Below are 24,032 nucleotides of genomic sequence, written 5' to 3'. Positions count from 1 at the left end.
AACAATCCACATGTACACATTTTAATTTATTACTGCAGAGAACTCTGAAACCCAAGTGCCTGAAGATTAGGGAATTCAGGAAGGAAGCAGGCAGATTTGCCCCAGAGTACACAGAAACATCCAGGAATTTGAGGCATGGGCATCTCTGAGGACAGTGGATCCAAACAGAGGTATCCTTTTAAGGTCTCTGAAAGATCAGAAGTTAGAACCCACTCTGCTGGAAAAGGACTTGGTGTTCTGCGTTCATAAAGATTGTTGTCATATCCGTTGTGTGCTGTGGAGTTGGAAAGATAACAGCCTTGAAAACCTTGTGAGGAAGTTCTACTGTCACGTGGAGTCAGTAAGAGTGGGAATCAGCTCACGGGCAGCCAACAGCCACCTTACGTAGATAAGTGCCCCTGACCACCTGCTCATCTTCTGGGGAGGTTAACCCAGAGGCTTTGGATTAGGGAGTCAGGCTCAGTTGAGGGCAGACAGTGAGACTCCTACTTGCAAGATAGTAGGATTGAGTGAAGGAACCCAAGGACTTTTTCTCAGTTACTTGAAAAAGTAAATGAGAAAATGTGGTACCCAGTAAAAACCTCTTAGCCGAGGGAATCCCCAGGAAGATGTGTTGTTCTGGGATGGAGAAACGAGTTAGGTCAAATAGCAGAAGAGAGGATTCCAAGAAAGATGCTTCCCTAAAAAGTCTATTCCAGAATACTTGGAGTCCTGGTGTGGCACTGTTGGAATAAGCACTGTACTGCTTACCACCAAGTTGGCGATTCAAATCCACCATCCGCTCCTCAGAAACCCTGTACAGGGTTGCTCTGAGTCAGAACTGACCCAGAGGGATTTAAGAACAACAGTACCTGAAGCATTTGAACTTTATGAAAAGAAGATTTGCAGTTTCTGTTGGATAAAGTGGAGACAAATTAGAGGCAGGCTCATTCAAAACTAAATAAACAACCACAAAAGAGATAATGATTAATTCCACGGAAAACAAAACATTTGTGGAACAGAAATGTAGTATGCTACACTGCACAGCTCAGCTGTGACTTATAGCATATAGTCGTTGTAATGCAAGCACTCAGAACTGATGGCTGCTGTTAAGTGCTGTGGAGTCGGTTCCCACTCATTGTGACCCTGGTAGCGTAGTGGTTACGAATCGGGCTGCAAACCGCAAGGTCAGCAGTTCGAACTACCAGCTGCTCCATGGGAGAAAGATGAGGCTTTCTGCTCCCATAAAGATTTACAGCCTTGGAAACCCTGTTCAGGGTCACTATGGGTCTGAACCGACTCGACGGCATGTAACAATAAAACAATATAGGGTTTTCAAGGAGCAGGTGGTGAGTTTTAACCACCGACCTTGTGGTTCAGACTGACTTTTCGATCCAATGTTCATTCTCTCATGCAACATCAGGATGTAATTTTAATGGAGGGCTGAAAAAAAGTGAGAAACTTAGAGAGTAATGAGTGAATGAAAGAAAAACAAGGGTGTTTTTTAAGAGAGCTAAATGCTCTTTTTCTATAGTAGAAAGATAATACTTAATGACAAAAATAGAAAACAAAAAAGTTGAAATAATTTACTCTGGACAGCAGGAATTAGAGGTTATGAGGCTTTTATTTTTTTACATGCTTTTAGTATCTTTTGGCTATGTAAATGACATACATATATTATCTGGGTAACATTTTTTAAATGAATGGTAAGTAAAATGTTACATATTGGTAAATATAAGACTTGAATAATCTCCCTTGACTAACATAGTTGGTGTATCCTACTTCTTGTTTAATGAATGCCTTAAAAAAAAAAAAAAAACAGACTTTTTTTTTTAAAAAAGAAATTACATCTTTTTGAAGACTTCATACTATTTTGCTGCTAGTTGTGGTCAGTTTTTGGTGTGTAATGAAGATGTTAGTGAAAGACTCTGCAGTCCCTTCTTGGGGAACACAATTCTTTATTCTGAGATTGTCTTTACTGCTTATCTGTAAGGAATCATTGTGATAGTAGTGTTTTTGTTTTCATTTAAATCCTTCCTTGAAAAAAAAAAACGAAAAACTGGAGATTCTTTGCGGGTCCCCAAAACTTCTTTTGAAAAATTTCCTGTTCAGAAAATCCACTGGATTTGATTAAGTTTGGTGATACTGATTGTTTCGGATAAAAACGTATCCATTTGGTTTGTCATCACTGCTTTGTCTAATGCATGGAAATGACAGAGAACAAATGCCATGCCTGAAAACAAATGCCATGACTGGCGTTCTCTATAAATGTCAAAGCCCCCCAGTGATTGCTTTCCAAGAGCTATTTACAGAAAAAGAGCCCACATATTACCCTGCAAAGTGCATTTTTAAAATCTGTGTACATTAATTTCATTGTCATGTCTGTAACCATCAAATATAATTGATCATTTTCCTCAGATATTTAGAAAATACTGCATGTAATTTATGAGACTACTTAAAATTTATCTTTCCCTTCTCTTCTTACAAAGCATTCTTTCATATGGTTTGTCTGCTGCTTCCCACCATTAAAATTTATCGAGGGGTCTAGCACATTATATATAGCAAGTATAACCCAGAATCTTTGAAAATACTGATTGCGGTTATAGTTTTCAAAGGTATAATTCAGCTAGCTAAATTCAGACAAAATTTTGATGATGAATCACAGATCCAGAAAATCAGATCATAATATAAGAAATAACAACAAAATCAGGAGGTGAACATTATGTATTTAGGATTTCAGATGCTACTAACAGTACTACAAAAGGTGAAGATGGAAAACACCCTCCTTTAATGCGGATTGTGAGGTAGGGATCATCATGTGTTCAGCTGCCATCTGGAAGGGGCCCAGGCTTCATTTCATGCATCTCCATTCCTGGTTGCCAGTCACTTTAGTGGTGCTGTCTCTCCTACCCTTACTACTCAGAGTTGTTGTTAAATGCTGGTCTGTTAACCTGAACCAATTCAAAATATCCCTGGTACTGCGAGAAATCATAGGTAGGGTCAGGATTCTGCTCACCTCTCTGTACTTCAGACCCTCCCCTGCACCCACACCATCCCCATCTCCACCTTCCTCCACCTACCTGAGGGTAGACCACATTGTCCCCAGGGATGTTCCTACCATGCCAGAATCCCCAAAAGAGGAACTACCCAGTTTCAGGATCTCCCAGTCATTAGGGAGGTAGGTGTATGCATATGCCTGGTGAGGTGCTGTGGGTTAATGTGCCAGACTGCAAAGCTGTTTGAACTGCAAGGTCAGCGGTTCAAGCTCACCAGCTGCTCCTTGGAAACCGTACACAGGGTTGCTATGGTTCGGAACCAACTCCATGGCACTTCACAACAATAAGAACAATCATGTATGCATATGAATGACTCAATGAATATGCATGATTCTCTGCCTCATTCCCCTTCCTTTCTGAGGTTTGCTTTGCATATAGGAGTCTTCATGTGGTGCTATAGGGTAAGTACTGAGCTGGTAAAAAAAATGTCAGTGGTCTCCCATGTAAACTATCACATCATTCACAATAAAAAAAATGTCAGTGGTTCAAACCCACCAGCCACTTCTCAGAAACTCTATACAAGGTCACTTTAAACAGCAGCAACAAGACCTATGTAGCGCCCCCCCTTCCCCTCCCAATCATTGATCTATGTTAAAGTGTTACCTGGCTGTTTTAGAAAACAAAGACACTTTGATTGCTGGAGAAGGCTAAAGACTATTTTCAGGAAGTCTTACCAACCAAGTTCTTCCTCCCACACAGGAACAAACCATGGTACTTACACAGGCCAGGCAATAGTTCTATATGCTGAGACATACGTTTATATATAGAAGAAGGTGATTCACTAGACTATAATTGTACCAACTTTTCCAAGCTATCAGGCTCTAAGGAGTGCTGCATCAAACCACATCCACATTGCATTTTGGAATACTTGTTTTTAATGTCGACTTTGTGGTGAAGAAAAATCCAAACCTTTTTCAGGATATGCATTGCCGTCTTTGCTGTTAGAGTTCAATAAGACTACCTCTTTAGGGAAGGGTTGTAATGTAGTCACAGGAAGTTCATTTTGGAAAGTTTTCATTATGAAGACTTTGCCAAATAGTGGTTAAAAATCTGGGCTCTGAGGTCAGATTGTTTTACCACTTACTAATTCTTTCACCTGGATATATGGTAACCAAATTTCACATAAATAGAAGATGCTAAGTTAAATGTGAATCTTAAACAACATGTAAATGTTTTGTGTTTCTCTTGAAATAATAGATGGGCATACTTAATGCTTGAGTCCTGGTGTGGTGCTGTGGCTTAATGCAGTGGATGGCAAGGTCGGTTTGAACCACCAGGTCAGCAGTTCTAGCTCATCAGCTGCTTCTCAGAAACCCTATACAGGGTCACTGTGAGTTGGAACCAACTCAACGGCACTTGATAACAACAACCTACTTATGCTACAAATGTTATTATTTATATGAATTTCAAATGTAACTGGATATAGTGTGTTTCATGTAGTAACATTCAACCTGTGACAAATAACAATATGCCCGTTAATACAAAAACTTAAAGTGCTTAGAGAACATCAGAAATCAGTATAACTGAATGTATTTATTGTGAGTAGATATAATTTGAATAAGGCAGCCTCTCCCAAAGACTCAACAGAAGAGGGTACATTGAGAGTGGGGTTGTATTGGTCATTGCTTTAATTCCTCTGAAGATAACTTCAGAGCACTAGCAGCAGCGTCTCAGGTTTCCTTCGGTACACAACCAGAGTCTGTATATCAAGGACATGCCATGCACCCTAAAACATAACCTTTAGTTACACCCGGAGTTCCTGCTTCTCAAACTGACTGCACATAGATAATTTTCCAAAAGAACTCAATGTCTAAGGTAAAAACATTCTTCCCTAAGCTGCTTGCAGCTCCTAAATGATTGTTGGACCTGAAGGAGACTCCAGAGAACCTATTCCTTCAAAATTCAAAAGGATAGTTGAGCATGGATGGCCTGGGTCACTCACCTCAATTCCATGAACCTAGAAATCTGGATTCCTAGATGATAAAAATGATTTTGTCAGGAGTAATTGTACTTCAGAGATTGTTATAAAGATTATATGTAATAAATACATCTAAGTGCTCCATTCAGAGTCTGCCACGTGTTTTGTTACCATTGTGAAGTGCTGTTGAGTCAGTTCCAACTCATATCAACCCTTACATGCTTTCTGTGGAACAGCTGGTGAATTTGAACTGCCAATCTTGAGGTTAGCAGCCCACTGCTTTTTCTACAACACCACACCAGGACCATATTGTTGTTGTTAAGTGCCGTGGAGTTGATTCTGACTCATAGAGACCATGTATAGAGTTTTCTAAGGAGCACTGTTGGGTTTGAATAACCACCATATTGTTGTTGTTGTTGTTGTTACGTGCCGTGAAGTCGGTTCCAACTCATAGCAACCCTGTACCAGGGTTTCCTAAGCTGTAAGTCTTTACGGGAGCAGAAAGCCTCATCTTTCTCCCACAAAACAGTTGGTAGTTTGGAACTGATGACCTTGAGGTTAGCAGTCCTATTCGTAAACCAGAGCACCTTGTTGAACCACCATATTTGCGCTCAATAAATGTCAGCTATCTAGAGTCCTGAGGTGGCACTGTAGGGTAAGCACTGGACTGCTACCAATCGGTCCGTGTTTCTAATCTTCCAGCCGCTCCTCTGAAACCCTATTAGAGGGTCTTTGTGAGTCGGCATTGACTCCACAGCACTTAACAACTTAACAGCAATGTAGAGTGTTCGTTTGCCTGACATCTTTCCTTCTTGTTGTCATTTGCTGTCTGGTTGGCTCCAACTCATGGAGACTGACTATATGCAGGGCAGCAGTTCAGAGTCACCAGCTGCTCCTTGGAAATCCTATACAGTGTCTCTATGAATCAGAACTTATTCCACAGTATGTAACCACAACAACAACAGTAATATCAGCAGAAAACGTGTCTGTTCAAAGACTGTGCATTCTCCTTTGAACTTTTGGAGGAAGAATTGATGTATCTGTGGTAAGCTCATGTGTCAGAAGAAGAAGATGGCAAATTAAAACCTAAAGAAGGCTTAAATATTTTTAAGGGAAAAAAGAAAAGTCACCAGCCCCAAATTGGAAAAAAAAAAAAAAAAAAAGGCTTTAGAATCAGACTGTAGAGTTCCTTTTCCAGATCTGACACTTAATAGCAAGTTATGGAACCTCTTTGCACCTCATTTTTCTCATTTGTAAAATGGAAATAATATCTCCCGGATAGTGGTGAAGAGAACAGATTCTGGCATGTGGTTGTTGTTGATGTTGTGTGCTGCCAAGTTGGTTCCAACTCGTTGTTGTCAGGTGCCATCGAGTCGGAACCGACTCATAGCGACCCTATGCACAGCAGAACGAAACAATGTTCGATCCTGGGCCAACTTCACTACCGCTGCCACACCTGAGTCCATCAATGATGCCATCTGGCTGATCCATCTCGTTGGGGGTCTTCCTCTTTTTCTCTGACCCTCCACCCTACCCAGCATGACATCCTTCTCCAGCGATTGTTTCCACCAGACAATATATCCAAAGTAGGAGAGACGAAGTTTAGCCATCCTGGCCTCCAAGGAGCACTCTGGCTGCACTTCTTCCAAAACAGATTTATTGGTTCTTTTGGCAGTCCATGGCACTTTCAGCATTCTCCTCCAACACCACAACTCAAAGGCATCAATTCTTCTACGATCCTCCTTATTCACTGTCCAGCTTTCGCATCCATATGAGGCTATTGAAAACACAATGGCCTGGGTCAGGCGCACCCTAGTCCTCAAGCTGACATCTCTACTCTTCAACACTTTAAAAAGATCCTGTGCAGCAGATTTGCCCAGTGCAATACGTCGTCTGATCTCTTGACTGCTACTTCCGCGAGTGTTGATAGTTGATCCAAGAAGAATGAAGTCCTTGACAACTTCAATCTTTTCTCCATTGATAAGAATGTTGTTTATTGGTCCAGTGGTGAGGATTTTTGTTTTCTTGACATTTAGATGTAATCGATATCGAAGGCTGTGCTCTTTAATCTTCATAAGTAAATGTTTCAAGTCCTCTTCACTCTCAGCGATCAAGGTCGTATCATCTGCATATCGCAGGTTGTTAATGAGTCTTCCTCCAATCCTGATGCCACGTTTTTCTTCATAGAACCCAGCTTCTCGTATTATTTGCTCAGCATACAGGTTGAATAAGTATGGTGAAAGAATACAACCCTGTCTCACACCTTTCCCAATTTTAAAACATTCAGTGTTCCCATGTTCTGTTCGAACAACTGCTTCTTGATCTAGGTACAGATTTCTTAGAAGTACAATTAAGTGTTCTGGAATACTCATACTTCTCAATGTTGTCCATAGCTTGTCATGATCCACACAATCGAAAGCCTTTGCGTAGTCAATAAAGCACAGGTAAACATCCTTCTGATATTCTCTGCTTTCAGCCAAGATCCATCGGACATCAGCAATGATATCCCTCGTTCCACGGCCTCTTCTGAATCCAGCTTGAACCTCTGGAAGTTCTCTGTCAATGTATGATTGCAGCCGTTTCTGTATTACCTTTAGCAAAACTTTGCTCACTTGAGATATCAAAGAGATTGTCCGATGATTTCCAACTCATAGTGACCCTGTATAATGTTTCTGAGGAATGGCTGATGTTAGTACTCAATAAATGTTAGTAATAATAATAATTGGTCTTCGCACCATAATTTTGTCCATGATGACAAAGTACCAAATTAATTCCAAGTGGTGAATTTTGCCCTACCCCCAGCATATGTTATTGTTGTTGTTAAGTGCCGTCAAGTCGGTTCCAACCCATAGCGACATTCTAGAGGGTTTCTAAGGAGCGACTGGTGAGCTTGAACCACCAACCTTGCAGTTCAAACTGACTTTGCAGTCTAGCTCATTAACCCACAGTGCCACTTTGGCTAAGGGGAGTGGAATGGGTAAATTTTGGGTGTTTGAAACAAGGCATTTGACAAAGTCTAAGGAGCACAGCAGTTGTTGTTAAGTGCCATCAATTTCCAACTTACAGCGACTTTGTATAGGGTTTCTGAGGCTATAAAAAGTCTCATCTTGTGCCCACACAAGGAGCACAGGAGTAGAATACATATAGCAGCAAACCTACTGCCCTCAAGTCGGTTCTGTCTCATAGTGACTCTATACAACAGAGTAAGACTGCTCTTTATGATTCCCAAGCTGTAAACTCTTCACCGGAGCAGACCATTTCAACTTTCTCCCTCAAAGCAGCTGGTGGGTTTGAACTACTGATCTTGTGGTTAGTAGCCCACTGCTAATCCTGCAAAGCAACAACATGATTCCAGGTAGCAGCAAAATAATACCTATATATACTTACACACATTTTTAAAACGTTGATATATTTCTGGTGCTATGGATTGTTTAACTTTTTACTGTGAACTGAGTGAAGGTTTACAGAGCACATCATTACTTTTATATTAAAAGTCATACACTTTGATTCCTCTCAATTGCAATTCCTTCACTGTATTATCATTTTATTCCAGTTTCTCCCTGTGTTTCTTGTTTTCATCCCTCCCCTCTCCCCTTCCTGAATATTCTCCTCAGGTAAAAACTGCCCATTTGATCTCAAATGGTTTACCATTCTATGGAGTGTGCACCTCAGTAATGTTGATCCCCCTGTAGACCTATGTATTGGTTCTAGACCTGAAGGGTAACCAAGGACCATAGTTCTGGGGTTTCTCCAGTGTCTATTATATGGCCAGTAAGCGTGGTCATTTCTTTATGATTTTGAATTTTGTCCCACATTTTGTCCCACTCTCTCCAGGATTTTTGAATATGATTCCTTTCAGAGTAGTTGATAGTGGTAGCCAGGTGCCATCTAGTTCTTTTGGTCTCAATATCATGGACACTGATATCCATGTGGTCTATTAAAATAATTATTTTCAAGTATCTCCAATTATCTGCTCTCTTCTTTCCTCTGCATAGGAAAGTGCGTATAGTTGAACCTCAGATGACTGCTGTTGAGCTTTTAAGGTCCTAATCACTGCTCACTAAAGTAGGGTGTATGTAGAACTTTGTCTTTGTGGACTGTTGTAAAGTGCTGTCCTGTCAATTTCAACTCATAGCAACACTGTTTAGAGTTTCAAAAGCTGTAAATCTTTGTGGGAGCAGAAAGCCTCATCTTTCTCTCATGGAGTGGCTGGTGGCTCTCACCATGAATGTTTGAAGACTATATTCCAACAGACCATGGTGTCCCTGAGACTATAGTCCTGAGAGGCCCAGCAAATCATTCTCACAAGATGTTTGGTAATGTCTAAAGAAGTTTTTATAATTTTGTCCCCTGTGTGCTCCTGGTGTGGCTTAGCAGGATAATGCCCTAGAGTACAAGTTTGGTTTGAACCACAAGGTCGGTGATTCAGATTCACCAGCTGCTCCTTGGAAACCCTTATACAAGGCCACTGAGTCAGAGTCTACTCAACAAAACTTAACAACAACAACAACAACCATGTTCATGGATATGTTTGCAGCAAAGGTAAATAAATACCTATGTACAAACATCCTCTGTCAAACATTTATGTAATTTTAGGTATACTCCTACTTTCCATCATCACCAATTCTGCCTGTGTTTCTATCTAGATACCTGTAGATCACTGTCATTGAATGATTATGCATTTAACAGTATTTCCTCTGTTCCCTTAACTCAATAGTAGGGTTGTAGGGACTAAGTAAATATTGGTTGGCTGAATGTATAAATGAGTGAGTGAATGACTTTAAGGGAAGGTTTGTTTATATTATACTGTTAGATGTAAAAAACAACATGAATTATTGTTGGAGCTCTGGTAGCGTAGTGGTTACGAATCGGGCTGCGAACCTTAAGATCAGCAGTTTCGAAACTACCAGCTGCTCCGCAGGAGAAAGATCAGGCTTTCTACTCCAGTAAAGATTTACACCCTTGGAAACCCTGTACAGGGTCGCTATGGGTCAGAACCGACTCGATGGCACTTAACAACAACAACAAGTAGTTATATATGTGGTGCCATGGGCTAATGCTCCAGATTGCAAAACCATTTGAACTGCAAAGTCGGCAGTTCAAGTTCGCCAGCTGCTCCTTGGAAACCCTGTACAGGGTCACTATGGGTTGGAATCTACTTGATGGCACTTCACAACAACAAAGTAGTTATAAAGGAGTCCTGTTGTGGCACTGTAGGTTAATGCGCTGTACTGCAAAGCTGTTTGAACTGTAAGGTCGGCAGTTCAAGCTCACCATCTGCTCCTCGGAAACCCTATAAAGGGTCGCTGTGGGTCAGAAACTGTCTCGACAACACTTAACAACAACAACAGTAGTTATAAAGAGGAACCCTACCCTGGTGGCACAGTGGTTAAGTGCTTGCCTTCTAACTAAACCACCAATAGTTTGAACCCACCAGCCACTGTGCAGGAGATGTGCCAGTCTGCTTCCATGAAGATTACAACCTTGGAAAGTCTTTGTAACAGCCCTGTTCTGTCCTCTAGGATCGGCTATGACTCATAATGACTTGACAGCAAAGGGGTTTGGTTTTTAGTAGTTATAAAAATAGCCCTCACTGTATAAAGGAGACTTGGTGATGCCGTGGGTTAGGTATTGGGCTGCTAACCACAAGGTTAGCTGTTCAAATGCACCAGATGCTCTGTGGGAGAAAGATAAGGCTTATTGCTCCCACTAGATTTACAGGCTCAGAAACCCTCTTCAGGATCGCTGTGAGTCACAATCACCTCAATGGCAGTGAGTTTGGGTTTGGTTATACTGTATATGGAGTTATAATGTGGTACACCTTACTCATGGAAACTCTGTGAATCTGTGGCATGAGCACTGGACTGCTGACCGTAAGATCAGCGGTTCAAACCCATCAGCTGGTCTGCGGAGGAAGGATGAGGCTTTCTGTTCCCCAAAAGATTTGCAACCTCAGAAACTGGGTCATTATAAGTTGGAGCCAAATCAATGGCAACAATACAGGGTCATTATAAGTTGGAGCCATATCAGTGGCAACAACATATTTACACTATAATGAGTCCTGGTGTGGCACTGTAGTATAAGCACTGACTGCTAACCAGTCTCAGAAATCCTATACAACAGAGGTGGGAACCTCTTTTCTGCCAAAATTTATAGCATTATTAATGGGCCATACAAAATTATCAACTTAAAAATTAGCCTGCTGTTTAATTACGTTCACAGCCCTGCTATAGAGGGTCACTAGAGTCAGAACCATCTTAGCGATACTTAACATGAGAAGAAAAAGAGAGTCTTGGTGCCACAGTGGTTAAGCATTTGCCTGTTAACTAACTGTTCTAACTCACCCAGTGGCTCTGGGGGAGGAAGAAATAGAGATCTGTTCCCGTAAAGATTACAACCTACAAAACCTTATGGGTCAGTTCCACTGTGTTTCATGGGGTCGCTACATGTCAGACAAGATTTGATGGCACGTAACACTAACATTAAGGAGCTCTGATAGCGTAGTGGTTACAAATTGGGCTGCTAATCTCATGGTCAGCAATTTGAAACTACCAGCTGTTCTGCAGGAGAAAGATGTTGCTAATCTCATGGTCAGCAGTTTGAACATACCATCTTTCTGCTCTCGTAAAGATTTACAGACTTAGAAACCCTGTACAGGGTTGCCAAGAGTCTGAACCGATTCCACAGCACATAACAACAGCACTGACATTGGATTCCTGGTGTGATGCTGCAGGATAATGCACTGGACCAAAAGGTCAGTTTAAGCTGCAAGGTTAGCAGTTCAAACCCATCAGCCACTCCGTGGAAACCCTGTACAGTGCTGCTATGAGTTGGAACCCACTTGACAGCATTTAACAACAACAACAAATAGTAGCATTAGGAGTCCCGGTGTGGTGCTGTGGGATAAAGCACTGGATCCTAAGGTCAGTTTGAACCACAAAGTCAGCAGTTCAAACTCACCAGCCGCTCCATGGAAGCACTAGACAGGATTGCTATGAGTCAGAACCCACTCGCAGGCACTTAATAATAACACTTAACATTATAAGAAAAATGTGCTTTCTAATCATTGTTCAGTAGTTATATAAAAAATGTTCCCCTGATATATTAGTATGTATTACAAAATGTATCGTGTTTATTGTGCAGTGGAGAAATACAATAAAGAAGAATTAAGCAAAGTATGCCATGTAGGCATTGCATGCAGCAGACAGATTTTAAAGCTTTAGTCATAATCTTAAGGAAGAATATGAATTGATAATGATACCATAATCATAAAGGATTTTTAGCTATGAACTTAGGGTTCTAAATGTCTTTCCATATGAAAACATTATTTTAAATTAAACTAAATAATAGGTCCTGAGCTGATATAAAAGAAAAACAAAAGACAAACCCAGTGCCATCAAGTTGATTCCAACTCGCGTTGTTGTGAGAGTGCCATGATTCAGTTCCGACTCATAGTGACCCTTGATAGGGTTTCTGAGGAGTAGCTGGTGGATTTGTTCAGCTGACCTTGCGGTTAACAGTCCAGTGCTTATCCTACAGTGCAACTACAGAATAGAATTGTTCCTTATGCCTTCTTTGTAAATCTTTGCAGGAGCCCACAGCACCATCTTTCTCCCCTGGAATGACTGGTGGGCTTGAACTGCCAACCTCATGTTTAACAGCTCAATGCTTAGCCCTCTACACAACTAGGCTCCTTGATAAAACAGAAAGAGGCTAAGAAATGAAAACAGAATATGGATAGCATTGTTGTTTGTTTATGACTTCTTAAACTCTAATTCCTAACAATAGTTTCTTTTTAAAAACTTTTCATTGTGAATCGAGTGGATTACAGAGCAGATCATCAGTTTTACATTCAACAAATCTTATACTTTCTTTCATTTCAATGATTGCAGTCCCCTTCTAGTAAGTAGTTTCAGTTACCCCACTTCTTCCGTGGGATTCTTGTTTCCATTCCATCTTCTTTTCCAGCCCTTCTGATTTTGTCCTTGGGTAAATAACTGCCCTTTTGATCTTGAATGGGTGACCATTCCATGGTATGCATACAACAGTAGTTTCTTTTTTGCAAACAACATTTCTCAAAGCTATAAAATGTATTACTGAGAAAAATTAGTCAATCACAAAAGCACAAACATTGTATGAGACCAATGTTGCGAAAGTTGAAAAAAAGGTTTTCTTGATAAAAGAAACAATCTACAATGATTATGGGGGTGAAGGGGTGGTAGAGGGTATGGGGAGGAGGGAAAATTATTCATGGGCTAGAGGGATGAAACATGTTAACATGGGTGACAAGGCAGGCAATATACAACAAAGGGGAGATTAACAGAGGAAAGATGAAGGTAGCAGGAGACAGAGAGGAATGCAATAGTTACGTAAATAGAGGTAAATGCTGTTAACTGTTGGTACATGGAAGGGATTACAGTCATTGTAATGAAGCAAAGTATAGGATTTGTTGAATGTAAAACTGATGATTTCTGTAAACCTTCACTCAGATCACAATAAAAATGTTTAAAACTAAACAAACAAACAAAAAAATGTATCCTGATAATCTTTATATTAGTTCCACTGATAAATGGCTGGAATCTCGTCATAAAGTCATAAAAATTTCATCGGGTAAAATATTCAAGATTTTTGCTCATCAAATATTCAGAAGTGGAAATCTCTAAATCATGAACCGGGAAGAAATTTTGTCATATCTGTGTAGTGTTTCTTACTGCCTGTTTGAAGTTAAAGCACATCAATCTAATCAGAGGTCAAAAAGTGGTGTCTTGTTGGATGGTAGATGTGTTTTTTCTGGCCCACAGTGGATTTTGTTGTTTCATTGCTCTGTTTTGGTGCCTGACTGGAAAATTTGCCGACCTGGTAGCTAGTTTTGAAAAAATGAGAGCTGATACGAATGAATTTACAGTCTACTCTTTCGTTAGATCACACTGCAGCTGAGTATTAGCTACTCCTGCGATTGTGGCTGTCTCCACCTCCCTGGAGTTTGTCTTTGGCCAGCTTTACTCATTTGTCTGACTTACCTGCTCCTCTAGACGTTTGAGTTTGTCACTTGTGGTCTAGTTTTTTGTTGTTGGACCAGCATTTGGACTTGATAAAGTGATTCGTTGGATGTTTACAGACTGAACAAAGGGAAAAACTTTTCTTTTTTTTTTTTATAACTTTTGCTAAACAGGGACCTTAGCAAATATCTTCCTACTTTAAAAGTTGTTTACATTTGGAATTGTGTTATTTGTACCTGTTCATTTTACAGAAATTTCCCTAAGATCCAGCAGCTAATCAAACAGAAAACAATGCTAATGGGGAAAAAAGACACAAGGAATGTGTTCTGCATAAATACTTGTGCTACCTAATTGACCAGGTCACCTCAAAAAACAACCAGCAAACAAAGGCACAGGGTTGTATAGTTCAAGGTATCAACACAGAAATATACAGGTTTGGAGCATTGACTTATTAATCCATATACTAATTAGCCATTGCACTTTTATTTACATTTAGATTTGGTCCAGGGCTCCTCCAGAGCTGCTTTGGGAGTTGTGCTTACTTAGTAATATTGTTTTGCCAAACCCATCATTTTCTAACATTAGGACATTTCCCCCCCAATAATATTAGAGAAATGATGGTTCAGGCTACTTGAATTCACAAATATGCATTTGGCAAGAGGAAATTAAACAAGCCTAAACCCCTCTACCCCAGGAGAATCAATTTCTTGTCTCCTTCCCCTACACCGTTTTTTTCCTTCCTCTTGATCTCAGGCATGCTTTATTATACTCAATTTAAAAATATGTATCTATTCATTCATATATTCACTCATATGTATGTGAAGAAAGTTGGACAGTGACTAAGGAAGATCATAGAAGAATTGATGCATTTGAGTTAATGGTAAGGGAGGAGAATAGTGAAAGAACCATGGTCTGCCAAAAGAACCAACAGATCTGTGTTGGAAGAAGTGCAGCCAGAGTGCTCCTTGGAGGCCAGGATGGCCAAACTTCGTCTCTCGTACTTTGGACATATTGTCATGAAGGACCAGTCACTGGAGAAGGATATCATGTTTGGTACGGTTGAGGGTCAGAGAAGAAGAGACCACCCCCAGAGGGATGGATAGACAAAGTTGCAGCATCAATGGGCTCAAGCATGGCAACAATTGTGAGGTTGGCCCAGGACTGGGCTGGGCAATGTTTTGTTCAGTTGTGCATAGGGTCGCTATGAGTTGGTACCAACTCAATGGCACCTAACAACAACAACAACAACAACATTCATTCATTTGTTCACTCATAAGAACCCTGCTTGAGATATGAAACCAGGAAAATGATGCTATGAATGACTTACTATGTCGGGAAATTCAGTGTTGAAGATAAAAAGATCTAGAGCAAGAGAAGAAAAATACTTTGGGAGTTTGCCCCCGTAATTGCTAAGGTCTTTTTGAAGAAGAATCATAGAGTGATAAATGTGGAAGAGAGCTAAAGAACCTTCTGTAAAGAAAAATGTGAAGCCCCTAAATGAAGTGATTTGTCTCAAATTGACAGTTTTGTGATGAAGCCAGGAACAGTACCCTTGCCTCCCACACATTCTTTGATCCTGAGATTGGATCTGTTTCTCTTTTCTAAAAGAAATACACATATTAGATGACATGTATAAAAGTACCTTGCACTTTGAAACTAGGAAGGTAGTACATTTGATTCTGTTGATGAGTTCTCCAGTAAGGTAAAGTTCAGTCAGGGTGAGCTGCATGTTTTATCTTCATTATATAAGAGACCCCTAAAGGCAAAGCTCTCGTGGCATAGTGGTTACGAATCGGGCTGCTAACCTCAAGGTCAGCAGTTCAAAACTGCCAGCGGTTCCGCAGGAGAAAGATGAGACTTTCTACTCCCATAAAGATTTACAGCCTCGGAAACCCTGTGCAGGGTCACTATGAGTCGGAACCAACTCCACGGTACAACAACAAAAAAGGCAAAGGGAATTCATCGGCACCTAGTACAATTCTGTATGCAAATGTAGAGTGTACTCCAAATGTTTATTACACAGATGAATTCTACATAATAATTGTGCCTCACAGTCCTTTTTGATAAAGTTGTTGTGTGCTACTGTCATTTTCAACTCATAGTGACCTTGTATAGAATTTCCAGGAACAGCTGGTGGTTATCCTGGAGCGCCACACCAGGTTGCTTAAATTAATTTTCTAGTGTCCACAATGGATTTGTTTTTGTGCACCCACTTAGTGGAGTAAGATGCTTGCTTGAGGTTGGGTGTCTTTTCAGTCTAACATACTGGGTTGGTAAGTGCACCACATCACAAGGTTAAGTTCGTTATATAGGACATAGATTTTGGCTGTTTACTTGGTGGCTAGAGCCAAAACACTAATATTGTTGTTGTCAAGTGTTGTCAAATTGTTTCTGACTCATAGTGACCTTGTATAGGGTTTCCAAGGATCGGCTAGTGGATTTGAACCACTGACCTTGCAGTTCGCATTCTGGTGCTTATCCTTCAGGCCACACCAGGACTCCTATTTGACTATGGCTGGCTGACTGACTGTATGCCTTCAAGTCAGTTCTGGCCCATAGCGACTCTGTATGGGTTTTCCAAGGCTGTAAATCTGTAAGGGGGCAGAAAGTCTCATTTTTCTCCTACAGAGTCCATAGTAGAGTTAAACTGCTGACCTTGTGGTTAGCAGCCCAACATATAACCCACTACACTACCAGGCTTCTGACTGTTGTTATTGTTAAATGCCACCAAGTTGGTTCTGACTCAATAGCCTGTACAGGATTTCTGAGGAGCAGCTGGTGAGTTTGAACTGCTGGCCTTATGGTTTGCAGTCCAGTGTTCATCCTATAGCACCACACAAGGAGTCCAGCCTCTGACTTATCAATGTGGAAAAAAACAAACAAAACTAAATTCAAAGTAGGTTTGTATATACTGAGCATGCTTGTCACAACCACAAGACTGGTGGTTTGAGCCCATCGACTGTTCTGCAGGAGAAAGATGAGCCTTTCTGCTCCTGTGACGATATAAAAAGTCTGGGACCATATATAGGGTCTCCATGAGTTGGAACCTACTCAACAACGCTTAACAACAGCAACAAGGTTTTATGGCAGTCCATTTTTAAGTATAAGTTGTCTTAGAAGTAGGATGTTATTAGCCCAGGAGTTATTAAACCAGAAACCAAAACCAATGTTATTGAGTAGACTCTCTGACTTAGTATATTAGAAAAATTTTTGATGCTCAGATTTAATTTCCAACTGCCTATCTTTATATGTTGTTAAGTGCCATTGAGTTGCTTCCAACTCATAGCAACCTTGTTTAGGGTTTCCAAGGAGTGACTGGTGAGATTGAACCACTAACCTTGTGGCTCAAACTGACCTTGCAGTCCAACGCATTAACCTACAGAGCCACACCAGGACTCCATATGAATATGTATGTGTCTATATATGTATATATGTGTGTGTGTGCATATTCATACATACATACCTATAGACACACACACACACACACACACACATAGATATGTATGTATGTATGTGTATACATAAGTCCTGGCGCTGCAGGATAAGTACTTGACCTTTAGCCATGAGGTTGGCAGTTCATACACACCAGCCACTCCTCAGGAACCCTATACAGGATCGCTGTGAGTTAGAACTGATTATATCGCACTTAACAACAAGTATTGAGTATAATCATATACAAGGGGCTTTCAAAAAGCTCATGGAAAAATCCCATTATCTTTTCATTCAATTTATCTACAAATTTCTTGAAGCCTTCAAAGAACCTTTAATGATCAGTCTCTTTTCACTTGCAGTTTCTTGGCCCACAATTACCTATGGGTTCAGAATGCTACATAATAGTATCAGAATCCATTTAAAAGGCATTAATGCAGCCAGAGTTTCCTGAGACTTTAGTTAAGGTTTTTATTCTCTTTTCATTCTTGTGTTTGCTTCATCATATGCGGGTTAAATCATAAGTGTTGTACTTCTTCAGTTAATTTGAGTTTTTAAAAAGTTTTCCCAATTTACAGCTTGGCCTTTGTGCCTTTTTTTATCCATCATTTTAATTTTATATTATCTAATTTGTATGTTTAAGGAGACATGCTTTACCATCATGATACTGATTAAAAATATACCTTAATTTTTGTTAGCTTCCATGATTATCCAATACTAATTATTATTATCCAATATTAAAGCAATATGGAGAACTTCCATTGAGTTTGTCAGTATACTGGCTAAGGATATGGAATACTAAACAATACAAAGTTTGTAGCCTAAGTATGTCATCCTGAGTTTGGAATTATTTGGTTGAAGAGGAAGTTCATTCTTGGTGTGAGGTCATTCTGCTCATCTGTTCAGCCCCTTACACGTGGACAAGACTGTAATACAAGGTACAATGTACAATCTTTCCTCTTTTGTGCTGCGTCAACAACTTTCTGGACCTACCGCCCCTTCATTTGTAGTATGAGAGATTGGACACATCAGGCGCCATTATTGCTGTTTCAAAGTCATTAAGTTTTTGTAAACCCTTACATTCTTATAGGTCTAAAGTTCTTTGAAGAAAATTACTTTAGCATCTTCATTATATTACCATCACATAGTTATTCTGTTCTTCAGTATTATTTTCTGTTGTGGTTTCATACCTTAGAGATGCATTTGTGTTTATAACATTTTACTCAACAGTTAGAAAGTAGAGCTATGGAGTAGCACTTTCTTGAGTAGTTTTGTTACAAAAGAGCAAGTTGATTGCTAGGAACTTGTACATAATAATGCCAGAGCTGGGAGAGATCAGGAAGGCAGTCTTACGTTGACATCACTTTGTCATAGTTGTTGGCAACATTTTACAGAAGTAATCTGTCTCACCTAGCACCAGCACCATACAAATACCAGTGTAACACTTCATTAGAGGAAGACCTTCAATGAGATGAGCTGACACAGTGGCGGTAATAATGGATGGGCTCAAATGTAACAACAATTGTGAAAAAGATGTAGGACCAGGCCGTGTTTCATTCTGTTGTATCTAGGGTCATTATGAGTAGGAACTGACTCATTGATAGCTGCCAACAGCAGCACTTAATTATAAAGCAGAATTATGAAGTTATAATGATAAAAGCTTAAGTCCATTGGTATAGCATTTGTACTATTATTTTAAGATGATTTTCCTTATCTGGTGTGAGTGTCCTGTATTAGTTCCCTAAGGCAGTCATAACAAATCACCACAAACATGAAAGCTTAAAACAGCTACAATTGATTTTCTCATAATTCTGAAGGCTGGCTGTTCAAATCAAGGTGTCATCATGGCAGTACTGTTTCTGATGAATCTAGGGGAGAATATGTTCCATGCCTTTCTCTGAGCTTCTAATATAGGCAGCAGTCCTTGGCATGACTTGTAGACACATCGCTCCATTCTCTGCCATTGTCATCATGTGGTGTTGTCCTGTATGTCTGTGTTTGTCTCATCTAATTATAAAGACTCCAGCCATATTAGATTAGCACTCACCCCAGTGACCTCATCTAACTTGATTATATCTGCAAAGACCCTATTTCCAAATAAAGTCACATACACAGGTACTGAATATCTTCTAGAGGGAAACAATAGCATCTCCCTTCTATATATCTTGCTGTTTAAGAGTCCTGGTGTGGTGCTGTGGGGGGGATAAAGCACAAGACCATAAGGTCATTTTGAACCACAAGGTCGGCAGTTCAAACTCACCAGCTGCTCCTTGAAAACCCCAATACAGTGTTGCTATGAGTTGAAGTCGACTTAATGGTGCCTAATAGCAACAACAACAAAAAGTTGCCATGAAAACAGTTAAACTTACCGCATTAACAAAAAAGATTTGAATTCCTCAATGCCTATATTAGTGAAACCATAGGATCATATTTTGAGTAAGAGAAATAGAATGCATGTTCTAATTTTAATCCTATTCCTACATTTTAATGTAATGCAGTGTCGAGTGTCTTGTTTATAGCACACACCTTGTACTTTGTGTGTTAAGTCTCTTAGTTTCATAAGACGCCACTTACGTTATACTCAGTTTGCCTCACTTATGTTTCCTTACCTCGGCAGAGCCAGCAGAATGCCTGACAAGGGGCTTCATGCTGGTCCTGGTGAGACCGCCAGGTTGTGAGGGAGTTGCTTGTTGACTCACTCAAGCCATTTGGCTGTGGTCATTTGCTGAATTGAAAATGTGGAACAAAACTGAAAGAATAATGCCTTCTTATTTTCTTTCATTGCAGGCTCTGTACAACTCAATCAAGAATGAGAAGCTTGAATGGGCAGTGTAAGTGTGCTGGATCCCAGCCTTTTAGTAAATGAACTCCTTGCTTTTTTCTTACAGTCTTTATGCCTTGAAGGTGATCCTTGAGCACAATTAAATATGCATGGCCTGTTCTCATTTGACACCAAGTATCCTACCTACTTGGTATAAAACCTAAAGTATATTACTATATCCCTGAGTATCCTGTATCTTTTCCATGGTACTTAGCATTCTCTTATTCTGCTTTTAATCTGATTGTTATGGCATGGGCAGTTATCTTTTTTAAGTTGTGGTTTGGGAGAAAGTTTACATAAAATAATTAGTTTTCCATTCAACAAGTTAAACATTTTTTTGTTTTGTGACATTCGTTGCTGTCCTCTTATGTAACAACTTTTTGCTGCTCTTTGCATTCCCCATTTCCATTCTTCCTTGTTTTCTGTTCCTTCCTGACTTTTGAGCCTTGTTTTTGGATAGAATTATCTTTTCTAATGTGTCTTTATAAAAAAAAACTTTAAAAATAGCATCCTAAATGAAAATTTGCTGATAAAACTGCATATGAAATTAAATACTAATGATTTTGGTACTATTTATTTTAATTCTTTCTCATCATCATAAGATCACTGTTTTCCAGTCCTGTTTCCTGTATCATTAACTATACAAAGAGTTTGATAGATACTAATGCAAAAGAAGGGTTCTATGGATAGATAAGGTTTGAAAATTATTGATTATTGATTAAATTTATTGATTAAATAGAGTTTTAAAAAATTCTCTTTAGCTGCAGAATATTTAGGAACTTGTACAAACAATGCCAAAGTGTGTTACCAATCTCCAAAAGATGAATAGAGTTTGTAATGTTTCCTCAATTTGGTAGTAAAATGTAGTTTTTCAAGGTATAGTAAAACCCCCAAGTTATGAAGGCCCCCCATACAGACAACCTGTTGTTGTTATGTGCTGCCGAGTCTGTTCTTTCTCATTCCAACCCTGTGTGCTACAGAATGGAACACTGCCCAGTCCTTCCCATCTTCACACTTGTTACGTTTGAACCCACAGCTGCTGTGTCAATCCATCTCCTTTGGGGTGGAGATGGTCTTCCTCGTCTTCAGTGACCCGCCACTTTACCAAGCCTGATGTCCTTTTCCAGGACTCCTGGTGTGGTGCTGTAGGATAACTAATTGATTACTAACCACAAGCCCAACGGTTCAAACCCACAAGCTGCTCCTTGGAAACCCAGTACAGGGTCACTGAGTCTAAACTGACTCCCAAGGCACTTAACAACAACTAAGTCCCCCCTTACCCTTTAATGTTATGTCAATGTTTGATGTAGTAGATTGGTACAGTAGGTTTTATAATCTTATAATCTTTACTTAGTGGGACTTTGTATGAGAAATGTTTACCTTGGGTTCTGTCTAGAGTTGGGAATTCCGTAAGCAGATCCTTGTCAAAGTCAGCAAAGCATTGTGCTTACAAACCTGATTCTAGAGTACAACAGATTCTGGCTTTGCCATTTACTGGTGAGGTCATTGGACCAAATTAAATAATTTCCTGGCCTGCAGTTTTGTCTTCTGAAAGAAAGCAATTATCAGGCCTTAGGAATGTTCTCAAACACTTAACATAAAACAAGTTAGTTACCTTTTATGGTAGCAACATTGGAGCTTTTAAAGCTGTAATTTCTGTCTTACTTGTCTTGTTCCTTTTTATTTCCCTCTCATTTATATGCTTTCATATCTGCACGTATTCATCATTACCTGCCAGGGATAAAACACTGATAGTTTATCATATAGTTAACTTTCTTTTTCATGTATAAAATTATAAGAGTGAATGAAATGATCAACTAATATAATTTCCAGTCTTAATATTATGTTGTTGTTGTTAGGTGTTGTTTGTGATGTTTCCTAGATCTATTTGGCAGTAAAATGTAGCGCTTCAAAGTACAATAAGACCCTGAGTTATGAACATCCCACCACTTACAGACAACCTATATGTTGTTGTTAAGTGCTGTCAAGTCAGTACCAACTAACCCTGTGTACAGCAGAACAAAGCACTCTCCAATCCTGCACCAACCTCACAATCATTGTTACACTTGAGCCCAGTCTTAATAATCTTATTAATTTCTGAATTTTACTGTTTATCAGTGTTTGCTCAAGGTGACTTCCTGAGGAAAGAACGCTGCTATTGCCAGAGTGTATTAAACAAAAGGGATTTATGAGTCACATAAGTTGCTGAATAAATTCTGAGATCAGGTTAAACAGATTCCTCCACTGCAGGATTTTAATCTTTTGCGATCTGATGTATGTTTTGAATTTCAATGGGAGATACAAGGCTAGTATCCCAGCCTTTTTGGTCAATGCATCCTCTTTGGATCCTAAAGTACCTTAGCACGTGTATTGGAACTAGTGTTCTCTCTGACACGCTGTAGGAAACTCTGTTGTGTATCACTTTGCCTCATCTTTCAGATCAGGAACTAAGCTTTTGATAAATACATTGATACCCTTGTGTATTATTACATATGATGTTGTGCTCTGCTAGTTCTTGGGCCTCTCTAACTACCCTTTTCCACCGCTTGTCTGTCAAGTTTGTTGTACTTTGGTAGCTTGTGTGATGCTGGAAGCTTTGCTAGCAGTATTTTAAATACTGGCAGGGTCACCCATGGTGAACAAGTTTCATCTGCGCTTCCAGACTAAAACAGACTAGGATGAAGAAGAGGCAGACTATTTCTGAATCATTAGCCACTGAAAAGATTATGAATAGCAGGTGGACCTTGTCAGATATAGTGCCAAAAGATGAAAACATTATGAATAGTAGCATAATATTGTCAGATATAGTGCCGGAAGGTGAGCCTCTCAGGTTAAAAGACACTCAAAATACAACTGGGGAAGAGATGCCTCCTCAAAGTAGAGTTAACAGTAATTACTTCCGTGATCTCATTAGTGTTGTTGTTGTTTAAGTACCATCAAGTCAGTTTTAAATTAAAATGTTTCCTGTCTGTCCACACGTATCAAATTGCCTTGGCTAATTAGAGTGCATGGGCATCTTTCTGCCTTGCAGATCGTATAGTATGATCATATGTAAAAAGTTTAGCAGTTTCTTATTTGACGTCTTCATTTCTTCATTATGAACTGTAGTTGAGACTGTTCTTTGAAGAAAACCAGTGCTGATAATTTACAGAGTAAATTACTAAATTATGCAAGAAGATGAGGCTCTCCAAAGATTTCCTACCTTTTCTTTATCATCACTATGTGTAATGCTGTCTGTGAGTATGAAAGTGTGCAAATGTTTGCATCTATGTGTATTATGGGGGAGTGATAGAGAGGCAGTGGGTTAACTAGTACTTGTCCTTTTATGAGGACACTTGCATTCTTTATTCAAAGCAAGGATCAGAATCTGAAATTAACAACTACTTCCTCAGCAGGGCTTCAGACTAGTTGTTCTTGGTTCCATCATGGTCAAGGGAGCAAATTTTTATATTTTGGATGACTGGAACAATAATCAGAGTGGGAAAAATAAATGGGCTGAAGCCCTGATAGAAAAGTAATTTCCCTCTTAGAAAGTAAGATCAGTGTGTCTGTTGCATAACAGTCGTATCTCTTGCCTGTCAGATTTGAGCAGAGTCAGAAACAGCAGTGTTCCACTCAAAGATGGCAAAGTGTGGTTCTCCACTGTCCTGGAAGTGATCCAGTCTAATGCATCAGGGTCCTGAAAGGGCTTACTGTGTCTCTTCCAGATCTCCCTTTCCAGAGCTTCAACCCATACTGTGTCCTGTTCTGGTTCTCATTTCAGATTGTCAACATTTTAAAATCTGAGGTCTGTTTCAGTTTTGCTTTGTGGGCCGTGACTCAACCATTGC

At 39.7% G+C, this 24,032-nt stretch overlaps 1 protein-coding gene across 1 annotated transcript in view; it reads left to right on the top strand.

The window, feature by feature from the left end:
* The window catches only part of PSD3 (pleckstrin and Sec7 domain containing 3), a 375,019-nt gene that overhangs the window by 176,713 nt on the left and 174,274 nt on the right, over nucleotides 1–24,032 (top strand). The window contains exon 7 of the mRNA XM_006859907.1: nucleotides 20,169–20,212. Coding sequence (XP_006859969.1) covers nucleotides 20,169–20,212 — 44 coding nt within the window. The remainder of the gene's footprint in view (nucleotides 1–20,168; nucleotides 20,213–24,032) is intronic.

Source organism: Chrysochloris asiatica, unplaced genomic scaffold (assembly GCF_000296735.1).
Source record: "Chrysochloris asiatica unplaced genomic scaffold, ChrAsi1.0 scaffold00035, whole genome shotgun sequence".
Lineage (NCBI taxonomy): Eukaryota > Metazoa > Chordata > Mammalia > Afrosoricida > Chrysochloridae > Chrysochloris > Chrysochloris asiatica.
This window is presented reverse-complemented; position numbering and strand designations above follow the sequence as displayed.